This window comes from Passer montanus, unplaced genomic scaffold (assembly GCF_014805655.1).
Source record: "Passer montanus isolate IOZ18808 unplaced genomic scaffold, ASM1480565v1 scaffold539, whole genome shotgun sequence".
NCBI classification, from domain to species: Eukaryota; Metazoa; Chordata; class Aves; order Passeriformes; family Passeridae; genus Passer; species Passer montanus.
In genome coordinates, this window is record NW_024370363.1 from 1 (window position 1) to 15,023 (window position 15,023).

At 42.6% G+C, this 15,023-nt stretch overlaps 1 protein-coding gene across 1 annotated transcript; it reads right to left on the reverse strand.

The window, feature by feature from the left end:
• Window positions 1-2,594: 2,594 nt before the first annotated feature.
• Window positions 2,595-12,966, reverse strand: SGF29 (SAGA complex associated factor 29). Its single transcript, XM_039724929.1, has 7 exons — window positions 12,832-12,966; window positions 10,544-10,619; window positions 10,388-10,460; window positions 7,979-8,043; window positions 7,687-7,816; window positions 5,035-5,181; window positions 2,595-2,748 (listed from the first exon to the last, which is right to left on the reverse strand). The coding sequence occupies exons 1-7, from the start codon at window positions 12,904-12,906 to the stop codon at window positions 2,709-2,711; spliced, it is 606 nt and encodes a 201-aa protein (XP_039580863.1). The 5' UTR covers window positions 12,907-12,966; the 3' UTR covers window positions 2,595-2,708.
• Between the last annotated feature and the right edge of the window lie 2,057 nt (window positions 12,967-15,023).

A 15,023-nucleotide genomic window follows, 5' to 3' on the forward strand; every position in this document is an offset into this window, starting at 1 on the left:
GAAAATGGGATTTTTAAGGGGGAAAATGGGATTTTTATGAGGAAAAATTGGGATTTTTATATGGGAAAATTAGGGGAGAAAATGGGAATTTTATGGGGAAAAAATGGGATTTTTTTGGTAAAAATTTGGGATTTTTATGGGGAAAATTAGGGGAAAAAAGGGAATTATAGGATTTTTATGAGGGAAAATGGGATTTTTAAGGGGGAAAATGGAATTTTTATGGGGAAAAATTGGTGAAAAATTGGGATTTTTATATGGGAAAATTAGGGGAGAAAATGGGAATTTTATGGGGGAAAGTTTGGGATTTTTTGGGGAAAAATTTGGGATTTTTATGGGGGAAAATTGGAGGGAAATTGGGATTTTTATGGGGGAAAATGGGATTTTTATGGGGAAAATTAGGGGAAAAAAGGGAATTTTATGGGGGAAAGTTTGGGATTTTTTGGGGAAAAATTTGGGATTTTTATGGGGGAAAATTGGAGGGAAATTGGGATTTTTATGGGGGAAAATGGGATTTTTAGGGAATTTTATGGGGGAAAGTAGGGAATTTTATGGGGGAAAATTTGGGATTTTTATGGGGGAAAATTGGAGGGAAATTGGGATTTTTATGGGGGAGAAATTGGGATTTTTTTGGGAGAAAATGGGATTTTTGAGGGGAAAAATTGGGATTTTTATGGGGAAAAATTGGAGGGAAATTGGGATTTTTATGGGGGAAAATTGGAGGGAAATTGGGATTTTTATGGGGGAAAATTGGAGGGAAATTGGGATTTTTATGGGGGAAAATTGGAGGGAAATTGGGATTTTTATGGGGGAAAATTGGAGGGAAATTGGGATTTTTATGGGGGAAAATTGGAGGGAAATTGGGATTTTTATGGGGGAAAATTGGAGGGAAATTGGGATTTTTATGGGGGAAAATTGGAGGGAAATTGGGATTTTTATGGGGAAAATTAGGGGAGAAAATGGGAATTTTATGGGGGAAAAATGAGATTTTTTTGGGGAAAAATTAGGATTTTTACAGGAGAAAATAGGTGAAAAATTGAGATTTTTATGGGGAAAAATTGGGATTTTTTGGGGGAAAATGGTGAAAATTTGAGGGTTTTATGGGGGAAAATTTGGAATTTTTTTATGGTGAAAATTTGAGAGTTTTTTTGGGGAAATTTGGATTTTTTATGGGGAAAAATTTGGGGAGAAAATGGAGAAAAAATTGGATTTTTAGGGGGGAAAATTGGGGAAAAATTGGGATTTTTATGGGGAAAATTAGGGGAGAAAATGGGAATTTTATGGGGGAAAAATGAGATTTTTTTGGGGAAAAATTAGGATTTTTACAGGAGAAAATAGGTGAAAAATTGAGATTTTTATGGGGAAAAATTGGGATTTTTTGGGGGAAAATGGTGAAAATTTGAGGGTTTTATGGGGGAAAATTTGGAATTTTTTTATGGTGAAAATTTGAGAGTTTTTTTGGGGAAATTTGGATTTTTTATGGGGAAAAATTTGGGGAGAAAATGGAGAAAAAATTGGATTTTTAGGGGGGAAAATTGGGGAAAAATTGGGATTTTTATGGGGAAAAATTGGGATCTTTTGGGGGAAAAATGGTGAAAATTTGAGGGTTTTTTGGTGGAAAATTGGATTTTTTAATGGGGAAAAATTTGGGGAGAAAATTGAGAAAAAATTTGATTTTTAGGGGGGAAAATTGGAGAAAAATTGGGATTTTTGGCAGGAAAATTGAGGATTTTTGGTGGAAAAATTGGGATTTTAGTGGGAAATTCTGGGTTTTGGCAGGAAAACCAGGAATTTGTAGGAAAATCAGGAATTTTGGGGCATTTTAAAGCAAAATTTGTGATTTTTTTTGTCACGGATTTTTATGGGGGAAAATTGGGATTTTTGAGGGGGAAAAAATGGGATTTTTATGGGGAAAATTAGGGGAGAAAATGGGAATTTTATGGGGGAAAAATGAGATTTTTTTGGGGAAAAATTAGGATTTTTACAGGAGAAAATTGGTGAAAATTTGAGATTTTTACGGGGAAAAATTGGGATTTTTTTGGGGGGAAAATGGTGAAAATTTGAGGGTTTTTTGGTGGAAAATTGGATTTTTTACGGGGAAAAATTTGGGGAGAAAATGGAGAAAAAATTGGATTTTTAGGGGGGAAAATTGGTGAAAAATTGGGATTTTTTGGCAGGAAAATTGAGGATTTTTGGTGGAAAAATTGGGATTTTAGTGGGAAATTCTGGGTTTTGGCAGGAAAATCAGGAATTTGTAGGAAAATCAGGAATTTTGGGGCATTTTAAAGCAAAATTTGTGATTTTTTTTGTCACTCACTCCTTCCCTTCCTCATCGATGTCGTCGACTTCGTACCTGGGGGAAAAAAAAAATCACAACTCAAAACCCAAATCCTGAGGAAAAAATGGAATTTTAACCCAAAAATAATTGGGATTTTTTTGGGGGGAAAATGGTGAAAATTTGAGGGTTTTTTGGTGGAAAATTGGATTTTTTAATGGGGAAAAATTTGGGGAGAAAATTGAGAAAAAATTTGATTTTTAGGGGGGAAAATTGGAGAAAAATTGGGATTTTTGGCAGGAAAATTGAGGATTTTTGGTGGAAAAATTGGGATTTTAGTGGGAAATTCTGGGTTTTGGCAGGAAAACCAGGAATTTGTAGGAAAATCAGGAATTTTGGGGCATTTTAAAGCAAAATTTGTGATTTTTTTTGTCACTCACTCCTTCCCTTCCTCATCGATGTCGTCGACTTCGTACCTGGGGGAAAAAAAAAATCACAACTCAAAACCCAAATCCTGAGGAAAAAATGGAATTTTAACCCAAAAATCGGAATTTTGAGCCAAAACTGCAGATTTTGAGTCCAATAAAGTGAAATTTTCAGCCCAAAATTGTGAATTTTAAGCCAAAAAATTGAACTTCGGCCTGAAAAAGTGAATTTTGAGCCAAAATTGTGAATTTTGAGTGAAATAAATTGAATTTTGTCCTAAAAATTTGAATTATGAGCCAAAAAAGGAGAATTTTGGCTTGAAAACGTGACTTTTGATCAAAACCCAAACCCTGAGGAAAAAATGGAATTTTGACCCAAAAATCGGAATTTTGAGGCCAAAACTGCAGATTTTGAGTCCAATAAAGTGAAATTTTCACCAAAATTGTGAATTTTGAGTGAAATAAATTGAATTTTGTCCTAAAAATTTGAATTATGAGCCAAAAAAGGAGAATTTTGGCTTGAAAATGTCATTTTTGATCCAAAATATTGAATTTTAAGACCAAAATGTGAATTTTGGGACAAATAAAGCAGATTTTGCCCTAAAAAAGGGAATTTTGACTCTAAAAAGCAAATTTTGAGACCAAAAAAGTGAATTTTGAGCCAAAAAAACAAATTTTGAAGACAAAAATGTAAATTTTGACCAAAAAAGGTGAATTTTGAGGCCAAAACCAGGCGATTTTAAACCCCAAAAAATAAAATTTTGAACCCAATAATGTGAATTTTTAATTTTGTCCTGAAAATTTTAATTATGAGCCCAAAAAAAGGAGAATTTTGGCTTGAAAACGTGACTTTTGTTCTAAAATATTGAATTTTAAGCCCAAAATGTGATTTTCGGGACAAATAAAGCAGATTTTGGCCTGAAAAAGGGAATTTTGACTCTAAAAAGCAAATTTTGAGGCCAAAAAAGAGAATTTTGAGCCAAAAAACCAAATTTTGAAGACAAAAATGTAAATTTTGACCAAAAAAGGTGAATTTTGAGGCCAGAACCAGCTGATTTTAAACCCAAAAAAATAAAATTTTGAACCCAATAATGTGAATTTTTACCTAAATAAACGAATTTTGAGCCAAATATTTCGAGATTTGTGCCTAAAAATGTGAAAAAAATCTCATTTTGAACCCAAAAAAAGCAGATTTTAACTCAAAAGAAGCAAATTTGGACTAAAAAATTTTATTTTTGATGCAGAAAATTTTATTTTTGACCCAAAAAATGTGATTTTTGGGCAGAAAAAGGAGGATTTTGGGGTGAAAAGGGGGATTTTGGGGTGAAAAACTGGGATTTTGGGGGTGAAAAGGGGGATTTTGGGGTGAAAAGGGGGACTTTGGGTGAGAAAGGGGGATTTTGGGGTGAAAAAAAGGGGATTTTGGGGTGAAAAGGGGGGATTTTGAGGGGAAAAGGGGATTTTGGGGTAAAAAGGGGGATTTGGGGGTGAAAAGGGGGATTTTGGGTGAAAAAGGGGGATTTTGGGGGAGAAGGGGGGATTTTGGGGGGAAAAAAAAGGGGGATTTTGGGGTGAAAAGGGGGACTTTGGGTGAGAAAGGGGGATTTTGGGGTGAAAAAAAGGGGATTTTGGGGTGAAAAGGGGGGATTTTGAGGTGAAAAGGGGATTTTGGGGTAAAAAGGGGGATTTGGGGGTGAAAAGGGGGATTTTGGGTGAAAAAGGGGGATTTTGGGTGAGAAAGGGGGATTTTGGGGTGAAAAAATAGGATTTTGGGGTGAGAAAGGGGGTTTTGGGGTGGAAAAGGCAGATTTTGGGCTCAGAAAGGGGGATTTTGGTTGAAAAAGGGGGATTTTGGGCTGAAAAAGGGCGATTTTGGTGTGATAAAGGGGGATTTTGGGGTGAAAAAGAGGGATTTTGGGGTGAAAAGGGAGATTTTGGGTGAAAAGGGGGGATATTGGGGTGAAAAACTGGGATTTTGGGTGAAAAGGGGGGATTTTGGGGTGAAAAAAGGGGATTTTGGGTGAGAAAGGGGAATTTGGGGTGAAAAAGGGGGATTTTGGGGTGAAAAAGGGGGATTTCGGGTGAAAAAAGGGGATTTTGGGGTGAGTAATGGGATTTCGGGGTCAAAAAGGAGGATTTTGGGTGAAAAAATGGGATTTTTGGGTGAAAAAATAGGATTTTGGGGTGAGAAAGGGGGTTTTGGGGTGGAAAAGGCAGATTTTGGGCTCAGAAAGGGGGATTTTGGTTGAAAAAGGGGGATTTTGGGCTGAAAAAGGCGGATTTTGGGGTGAAAAAGGGGATTTTGGGGTGAGAAAGGGGGATTTTGGGGTGACTCACTTGTTGGCAGCATGGCTGTAGCTCACCACCTCGGCCAGGATCCACTGCTCGTCCCCCTCCAGGGCCTTGACCCTGGCGGCCACTTTGTCCCCGGGCTTGGCCACGTAGTCGCCGGCGGCCGGCACGGCCCCGCACAGGGGAGGGGGTCTGGGGGGGCACCCCGAAACTCCTGAGCCAGGATTCCCTCTAATTCTGTGACATTCCCTCCAGAAATTCCCCCAAAATTCCCAAAAGTTCTGCGAAATTCCCTCCAGAAATTCCCTCAAAATTCAAAAAAATTCTCTCCAGAAATTCCCCCAAAATTCTGCAAAATTCCCTCCAGAAATTCCCTCAAAATTCAAAAAAATTCTCTCCAGAAATTCCCCCAAAATTCCCAAAAATTCCCTCAAAATTCCCAAAAGTTCTGCAAAATTCCCTCCAGAAATTCCCTCAAAATTCAAAAAAATTCTCTCCAGAAATTCCCCCAAAATTCTGCAAAATTCCCTCCAGAAATTCCCTCAAAATTCCCAAAAGTTCTGCAAAATTCCCTCCAGAAATTTTCCTCACTGTTCTGCGAAATTCCCTCCAAAAATTCCCTTCAGAAATTCCCCCAAAATTCCCAAAAATTCCCTCCAGAAATTCCCCCCAGAAATTCCCTCAAAATTCCAAAAAATTCTGCAAAATTCCCTCCAGAAATTCACAAATTTTCCCCCAAAAATTCTCAAAATTTTCTAAGAAACCCCCCATTAAAAAATCCCCCAAATTCCCTCCGAAGTTCCCCATAAAAATTCCTTCAAATTCCCTAAAAAATTCACCCAAATTCCCACTGAAGCTCCCCCACAATGTAACCAAAATTCCCTCAAACTCCCCATAAAAATTGCACAAAATTTCCTCAAGTTCCCTTCAAAATTCCCCATGAAAATTCCCTCAAATTCCCCACAAAAATTCCCACAAAAATTCCCAAAAAATATTCCAAATTTTTCCCCCAAAAAATTCTCAAAAATCTCAAAAATAATCCCAAAATTCCCAAAAGTTCTGCAAAATTCCCTCCAGAAATTCCCAAAAGTTCTGCAAAATTCCCTCCAGAAATTCCCTCAGAATTCCCAAAAGTTCCCCCCAGAAATTCCCTCAAAATTCCCAAAAATTCTGCAAAATTGCCTCCAGAAATTCCCCCAAAATTCCCAAAAATTCCCTCCAGAAATTCCCTCAAAATTCCCAAAAGTTCTGCAAAATTCCCTCCAGAAATTCCCAAATTTTCCCCCAAAAATTCTCGAAATTTTCTAAGAAACTCCGCATTAAAAAGGCCCCCAAATTCCCTCCGAAGTTCCCCATAAAAATTCCTTCAAATTCCCTAAAAAATTCACCCAAATTCCCACTGAAGCTCCCCCACAATGTAACCAAAATTCCCTCAAACTCCCCATAAAAATTGCACAAAATTTCCTCAAGTTCTCTTCAAAATTCCCCATGAAAATTCCCTCAAATTCCCCACAAAAATTCCCACAAAAATTCCCAAAAAATATTCCAAATTTTTCCCCCAAAAAATTCTCAAAAATCTCAAAAATAATCCCCCCACATTCCCTCAAATTCCTCATTAAAAATTTCCCTAAATTCCCTCAAATTCCCTCCAAAATTCTCTTTAAAAATTCCCTCAAATTCCCCATAAAAATTACCACCAAAATTCCCCCAAAATTCCCTCAAACTCCCCATAAAAAGTCTCCAAAATTCCTACTAAAATTCACCCCAAAATTTCCCCCAAAATTCCCTCAAACTCCCCATAAAAATTCCACAAAATTTCCTCACATTCCCTCCAAAATTCTCCACAAAAGCTCCCCAAATTTTTCCAAACGTTTCCAAAAAATTCCCACAAAAATTCCCCCAAAATTCTCTCAAATTCCCCAGAAAATTTCTCTCAAATTCCTCATAAAAATTCCCAAAAATTTCCCATATTTTCCCACATTCCCTCCAACAAATTCCAACAAATTCCCCTAAAATTCCCTTAAATTCCCCAAATTCCCTCTTTTTCCCCCCAAATTCCTCTTTACCCTCCCAAACCCCTCATTATTCCCCAAAATTCCCTGTTTTCCCCAATTTTTCCCCATTTTTCCTCACTTTTCACCACATTTCCCAATCCACAGCAGCGCCATCACTGGCACCCTAAAGCCTCCCCTTTTTCCCTCAAATTCCCCGTTTTTCCCCACAAAATCCCCATTTTTCCCCCAAATTCCCCTCTTTGCCCTCTCAAATCCTCATTATTCCCAAAAATTCCCATTTTTTTCCCATTTTTCCTCACTTTTCCCCGGGCTTCCCGATCCACAGCAGCAGCAACACTGGCACCCTAAACGCCCATCTTTTTCCCTGTAAATTCCCATTCTTCCCCACAAACTCCCTCTTTTTCCCCCAAAATCCCTCTTTACCCTTCCAAATCCCTCATTATCCCTCAGAATTCCCATTTTTTTTCCCATTTTTTCCCATTTTTCCTCACTTTTCCCCGAGCTTCCCAATCCACAGTGGCAGCAACACTGGCACCCTAAAACCCCCTCTTTTTCCCTGTAAATTCCCATTCTTCCCCACAAATTCCCCCTTTTCCCCCCCAAATCCCTCTTTACCCTCCCAAATCCCTCATTATCCCCAAGAATTCCCATTTTTTTCCAATTTTTTCCCATTTTTCCTCACTTTTCTCCGGGCTTCCCGATCCACAGCGGCAGCGTCATCGCCGACTGCTGCAGCAGCGTCATCAGCACCCCCCTCCTCATCGTCTTCCTGGGCGGCTCCGCCTCGCTGTAAATCCCGGCGATTTTTGCCGCTGGAATTAAAACGTTAAAAAAGACCCAAATTCCATCGGAATTTGCGGGATTTGGGTGGAATTTTGGGGGGTTTTAGGGGGTTTTAAGGGGTTCGAGGCTTTTCCCGCCTTTTTTCCCGGCCGTGAGGGGAGCGGCGCGGAGGCGCCCCCTAGCGGCCGTACCGATGCGGCGCTCCTCAAGCAGCGATTTGATCTCGGCGATTTTATCCAGAGCTCTCCGGAGGACGCTGAGATAAAAAATGAGGGAAAAAAAGGTAAAATTTGGGGGGAAAAGTGGAGTTTGGAAGGTGGGAAGCGGTGGGGAAGGGAAAAGTTGGGAGTTTTGGGGGGAAAGGGTTTTTTTTTGTGGGAAAAGGGGGGTGGAAAATGGGGGTTTTAGGGAAAATTAGGAGGGGATTGCGAGGGAAAATCTGAGGGGGCGAGGGAAAATTTGCAGGGAAACAGCAGAAATCTGAGGGGAAAAAGAGAAAAATCTGGGAAAGGGGGAAAAAAAGAAATCCGGGATGGGAAATGTGAATTTGAAGTGATAAAGTGGGAATTTGAGAGAATAAAATAAAAATAGGAAGTAGGAAAACAATCTGAGGGCAAAAGGTGGGAATCTGAGGGGGAAAAGTAGAAACCTGAGGAGGAAAAGTGGGAATATGGAGAGATGAAGCAGGAACTTGAAGGGAGAAGTAGGAATTTGAGGGGAGAAAGCAGAAATGTGAAGGGGAAAATGGGAAATCTGAGGAGAAAAAGTGGGAATTTGAGAGCAAAAGCAGAAATTGAAAGTGGAAAAAAAATCTGAGAGCAAAAAGTGGAAATCTAGAGAAATAAAGCGCGAATTTTAAGCCTAAAGGGGAAATCTGAATAGGAAAAAAGTGGAAATCTGAGAGAAAAAAAAAAGTGGGAATCTGAGAGAAAAAAAGGAGAAATCTCAGAGAAAAAAAAGGTAATTTGAAGTGGAAAAGGAGAAATCTGAGGGGGAAAAGTGGGAATATGAAGGGATAAAGTGGGAATTTGAGAGAAAAAACCAGAAATTGGAGGTGGAAAAAATCAGAGCGAAAAAAGTAGAAATTTGAAGGGGAAAGCAGAAATCTGAGAGGGAAAAGTGGGAATCTCAGGGGGAAAAGTGGGAATCTGACGGGAAAAAAGTGGAAATCTGGAGAAAAAAAGCCAAAATGTGAGGGAAAAAAGTGGGAGTTTGAAGGGATAGAGTGGGAATCTGAGGGCAAAAAGCAGAAATATGAGGGAAAATAGTAGAAATTAGCAGGGAAACAGTGGAAATCTGAGGGGAAAAAGTGGGAATTCGAAGGGATAAAGTAGGAATTTGAGGGCAAAAAGCAGAAATATGAGGGAAAATAGTAGAAATTAGCAGGGAAACAGTGGAAATCTGAGGGGAAAAAGTGGGAATTCGAAGGGATAAAGTAGGAATTTGAGGGCAAAAAGCAGAAATATGAGGGAAAATAGTAGAAATTAGCAGGGAAACAGTGGAAATCTGAGGGGAAAAAGTGGGAATTCGAAGGGATAAAGTAGGAATTTGAGGGCAAAAAGCAGAAATATGAGGGAAAATAGTAGAAATTAGCAGGGAAACAGTGGAAATCTGAGGGGAAAAAGTGGGAATTCGAAGGGATAAAGTAGGAATTTGAGGGCAAAAAGCAGAAATATGAGGGAAAATAGTAGAAATTAGCAGGGAAACAGTGGAAATCTGAGGGGAAGGAGAAATAAAGGAGAAATCTCAGGGAAAAAACTGGGAATTTGAAGTGGAAAAGGGGAAATCTGAGGGGGAAAAGTGGGAATTTGAAGGGATAAAGTGGGAATTTGAGAGAAAAAAACAGAAATTGGAGGTGGAAAAAATCAGAGCGAAAAAAGTAGAAATTTGAGGGGGAAAGCAGAAATCTGAGAGGGAAAAGTGGGAATCTCAGGGGGAAAAGTGGGAATCTGACGGGAAAAAAGTGGAAATCTGGAGAAAAAAAGCCAAAATGTGAGGGAAAAAAGTGGGAGTTTGAAGGGATAGAGTGGGAATCTGAGGGCAAAAAGCAGAAATATGAGGGAAAATAGTAGAAATTAGCAGGGAAACAGTGGAAATCTGAGCAGGGAAAGTGGAAATCGGAGGGGGAAAAGTGGGAATTTGAAAGGATAAAGTGGGAATTTGAGAGAAAAAGCAGAAATTCGAGGTGAAAAAATATCTGGCGGTGAAAAGTAGAAATTTGAGGGGAAAGCAGAAATCTGAGGGGGAAAAGTGGGAATCTGGAGAGATAAAGCAGGAATTTGAAAGGAAAAATGAGAATCTGAAGGAAAAAAAATGGAAATTTGAGGGGAAAAGTGAGAATTTGAAGGCAACTTGGGAATCTGAAGGCAAAAAGCAAAAACTTGAAGGAAAAAAAGAAAATCTGAGGGGGAAAAGTGGGAATCTGAGCGAGGGAAAACAGAAATCTGAGGGGAAAAAAGTGGAAACTAGCAGGAAAACAGCAGAAATCTGAGGGGAAAGGTGTAAATCTGAGGGGGAAAAGTGAGAATTTCAAGGGATAAATTAGAAATTTGAGGAATTTGAGGTTTTTTTGGATTTAAAAATGGGAATTCTGGACTCACTTGCACTCGGCCTCGGCGTCGGCCTTGGCTGTGGTGTAGAGCCCTCGGAGCTTGGTGCGGTAATAGGGAGAAACTGAAGGGGATTTTGGGGGTCAAAATGTTCCAAAAACCCCCAAAATCCCCCCAAAATTCCCTCAAAATCCCAGGATTTTTTACTTTTGTTCTCCGTCTGCATCCGCTCGTGAGTCTTCTGGATGTTCACCAGGTTGTGCTCGCTGCGGGAGCGTTCCTCCTGAGGGGGAAAGTTGGGAAAAAATTGGGGAAATGAGGAAAAAAGAAAGAAAATTGGGGAAAAAGAGATGGAAATTAGGAAAAAGGGGGGAAAATGAGGAAAAAAGGATGGGAAAAGGGGTGGAAATGAGGAAAAAAGGAGGGAAAAGAGGAGTTTTGGGTTAATAAAGGGGGATTTATGTGGGAAAAATTGGGAAATGTGGGGGTTGCAGTTAATAAATTGAGATTTGTGAAGAAAAATGAGGGATTTTGAGGGGTAGAAATTAATAAATAGGAAACTTTTAGGGGAAAATGAGGGATTTGGGGAGTTGGAGTTAATAAAGGGGGATTTATGAGGGGAAAATTAGGAATTTTGACGGGTTGGAGTTAATAAATGGAGATTTTTGAGGGAAAAATGAGGAATTTTGGGGTTTGGAGTTGATAAAGAGAAATTTAGATGGGGAAAATAAAGAAAAAATGGGGGATTTTAGGGGAAAAAGGGGGTTTGGGGGTAGAAATGGAGGATTTGAGCAAATTAAGTGGGATCTGGTGTAGAAGCAGGGGATTTGGTGACAAGAAAGGGGATAATTTAAGGTAATATTGGTGAATTTTAAAATAAAATTTGTGAATTTGGGATAAAATGGGATATGCAACAATAAGAATGGGCAGTTTTATAATAAAATAAGTGATTTTAGGAAAAATGAACACAATTTAGGGCTAAAAATGGGTGATTTTATGAAGTTTGTGAAGGGAAACTGGAGATTCTGAGGGGAAACGGGGGACTTGTGAGGGAAATATGCAAATTTGTGAGGGGAAAATGCAAATTTCTGAGGGGAAATGAGGGGGAAACACGGCCTCCGTGAGGGGAAAAAGGTGATTTGGGCAGAAATTGGTGATTTTTGGAGTCTGTGAGGGGAAAAAAGTTGATTTTGGAGTGAAATTGGTGATTTTTGGGGTCCGTGAGGGGAAACGGGGGTTTGTGAGGAAACATGCAAATTTCTGAGGGGAAAATGCAAATTTCTGAGGAGAAATGAGAAAGAAACAGGACCTCCGTGAGGGGAAAAAGGTGATTTGGGCAGAAATTAGTGATTTTTGGAGTCTGTGAGGGGGAAAAAAGTTGATTTTGGAGTGAAATTGGTGATTTTTGGGGTCCGTGAGGGGAAACGGGGGTTTGTGAGGAAACATGCAAATTTCTGAGGGGAAAATGCAAATTTCTGAGGAGAAATGAGAAAGAAACAGGACCTCCGTGAGGGGAAAAAGGTGATTTAGGAAGAAATGGGTGATTTTTGGTGTCCGTAAGTGGAAAAAGAATTATTTTGGGGTGAAATGTATGATTTTTCGGATCCGTGAGTGTAAAGAGGAAATTTTGGTGTGAAATGGGTAATTTTGGGGGTCCGTGAGGCGAAAAAAAAGTCGATTTTGGGGTGAAATTGATGATTTTTGGGATCCTTGAGGGTAAAGAGGACATTTTGGTGTGAAATGGGTAATTTTGGGGGTCCGTGAGGCGAAAAAAAAGTCGATTTTGGGGTGAAATTGATGATTTTTGGGATCCTTGAGGGTAAAGAGGACATTTTGGTGTGAAATGGGTAATTTTGGGGGTCCGTGAGGCGAAAAAAAAGTCGATTTTGGGGTGAGGGGGTCCGTGAGGGAAAAAAAAGTTTATTTTGGGGTGAAATTGATGATTTTTGGGATCCGTGAGGGTAAAGAGAAGATTTTAGTGTGAAATGGGTAATTTTGGGGCTCCGTGAGGAGAAAAAAAGTTGATTTGGGTGTGAAATGGGATCCGTGAGGGTAAAGAGAAGATTTTAGTGTGAAATGGGTAATTTTGGGGGTCCGTGAAGGGAAAAAAAGTTTATTTTGGGGTGAAATTGATGATTTTTGGGATCCTTGAGGGTAAAGAGGACATTTTGGTGTGAAATGGGTAATTTTGGGGGTCCGTGAGGCGAAAAAAAAGTCGATTTTGGGGTGAAATTGATGATTTTTGGGATCCGTGAGGGTAAAGAGAAGATTTTAGTGTGAAATGGGTAATTTTGGGGCTCCGTGAGGAGAAAAAAAGTTGATTTGGGTGTGAAATGGGATCCGTGAGGGCAAACGGGAAGGAAATATCGGGATCCGTGAGGAGAAATCGGGGAAAAGTGGAGCAAACGGGGATCGGGGATGGAAAACGGGGCATGCTGAGGAGGAAAGAAAAATCCTAAAGGGAAATTGGAAGATCCTAAAAGAAATTGCGGTACCTGCGTCTGTTTAATGAGCTGGTGCAGCTCCCCCAGCAGCTCCGCGATGCGGGAATCGGCCGAGACCAGCGCCATGACGGGAGAATGGGACCGGGACTGGGGGGGGGCAAAATGGCGGCGGCTCCTGAGGGCGGTGGCGGGCGGGAAGGGGGCAGGTCTCAGAAGGCACGCAAACCACGCCCATATAGCACCATATATGGATAACGCCACGCCTCTTTCCCTTACATGGCACGAAGCCGCGCCTACCTATTATTTACGAGCTCTTAAACCACGCCCATAACATCCCTTATATGGATTCGCTCGTGGCAAAGCCACGCCCTTCATCTCCTATTATGGATTCATCGCCCTTTAAGCCACGCCCCCTCATCTCCAAATATGGATTGCCCGCGGAAAATCACGTGCTCGCCGTGTCACATGACCAGCGCCCAACATGGCGGACGAGGAACCGCTGCTGCCGCCGGGTGAGAGGCGAAAATGGGGAATAAAAATGGGGATAAAAAACGGGAATTCGGGATAAAAACCGGGATAAACCCCCGGAATTAACACCGGGATAAGGGGCCGGGAATGGAGCCGGGAAGGGGAACCGGGAGTGGCGAACGGGGAACTAAAACAGGACCGGGGGAAAAACCAACCCCAAAATCTCCCAAATTGACCCCAAAATCCCTTCAGAACTCCTCCCCTCCCCCACAGAGGAAGACTCCGCCCCTCCCCCGCCCGCCCCGACCTCGTCCTGGCGAATCGGAGCCGCTTTTTGGTGAGTGCCCCTCCCCCAGCCCTTGAGGCCACGCCCCCACACGAGGCCACGCCCACACCTCAAACCCCTTCAATTTCCCGCCAAAACTGAGCCAATTTTGGGACACATCCACCCATTTAAGCCACGCCCCTTTGGACTCATTTGGTTGTGACCACGCCCACCTTGATGGCCACGCCCCTTTAAGCCACACCCCAAACTTAAAACACTTAGGCCCCGCCCCCTTGGCCACACCCAATCGCGACCACGCCCTTTAAAACCCCTCCCCCACGCTAAACTCCCCCCATTTTGACTCCTCCCCCTCCCCATAAGCCACGCCCCTATCTGGTGTGCCACACCCCGGCGTGGCCACGCCCACCCCGGCTCGGCCACGCCCCTCTAAGCCCCGCCCCCCGCAGGCTTTTGGGGCTGTGTAACAACCTGCCCTACGTGGTGATGCTCAGCGCCGCCCGCGACCTGCTGGAGCCACGCCCCGTGAGTGGCCACGCCCACTTTCTAAACCACGCCCTCTCTTCATAACCACGCCCCTTTAGGGGTGGCCACGCCCCCCTTTTTCTGATTGGTTGTTGGGGTTTTTTTAGGGGGAGGAGCCGCGGAATCGGACCCGGCACGACTGCGACCCTGTGGGGACAGGGGTGGGTGGGGCTTAAGGGGGGCGGGGCTTACTGGGAAAGGGGCTGAAAGGGGCGGGGCTTAAAGGGAAAGGGGCTTAAAGGGAAAGGGGCTGAAAGGGGATTTTGGGTTGAAAAGTTGGATTTTGGGTTGAAAAAGGACAATTTTGTGTTCAAAAAAGGGGATTTTGGGTCAGAAAAGGAGGATTTTGAGCTGAAGAAGGAGAATTTTGGGTTAGAAAAGTGCGATTTTGGTGTCCCCCCAGGCCGCGGGTGGTGCTGGTGGCTCTGTGCCTCTGGGGCAGCGTCGGCGCCGTGGCCGCGGCCAGAGGGACCCTCAGCGGCCTGGGGGGTGAGAGAGGGGTCACTCGGGGTCAGGGGTCACTTGGGTTTAAAAAGTGCGATTTTGGTGTCCCCCCCAGGCCGCGGGTGGTGCTGGTGGCTCTGTGCCTCTGGGGCAGCGTCGGCGCCGTGGCCGCGGCCAGAGGGACCCTCAGCGGCCTGGGGGGTGAGACAGGGGGCACGGGGTCACTCGGGGTCACTTGGGGTCACTGGGGGTCAGGGGTCACTTGGGGTCACTTGGGGTCACTTGGGGTCACTCGGGGTCACTCAGGGGCACTCAGTGGTCACTCAGGGGTCACTCAGGGTCACTCAGGGTCACTCAGGGTCACTCAGTGGTCAGTGGTCACTCAGGGTCACTCAGGGTCACTCAGTGGTCACTCAGGGTCACTCAGTGGTCACTCAGGGTCACTCAGTGGTCACTCATTGGTCACTCAGTGGTCAGTGGTCACTCAGGGGTCACTCAGTGGTCATTGGTCACTCATTGGTCA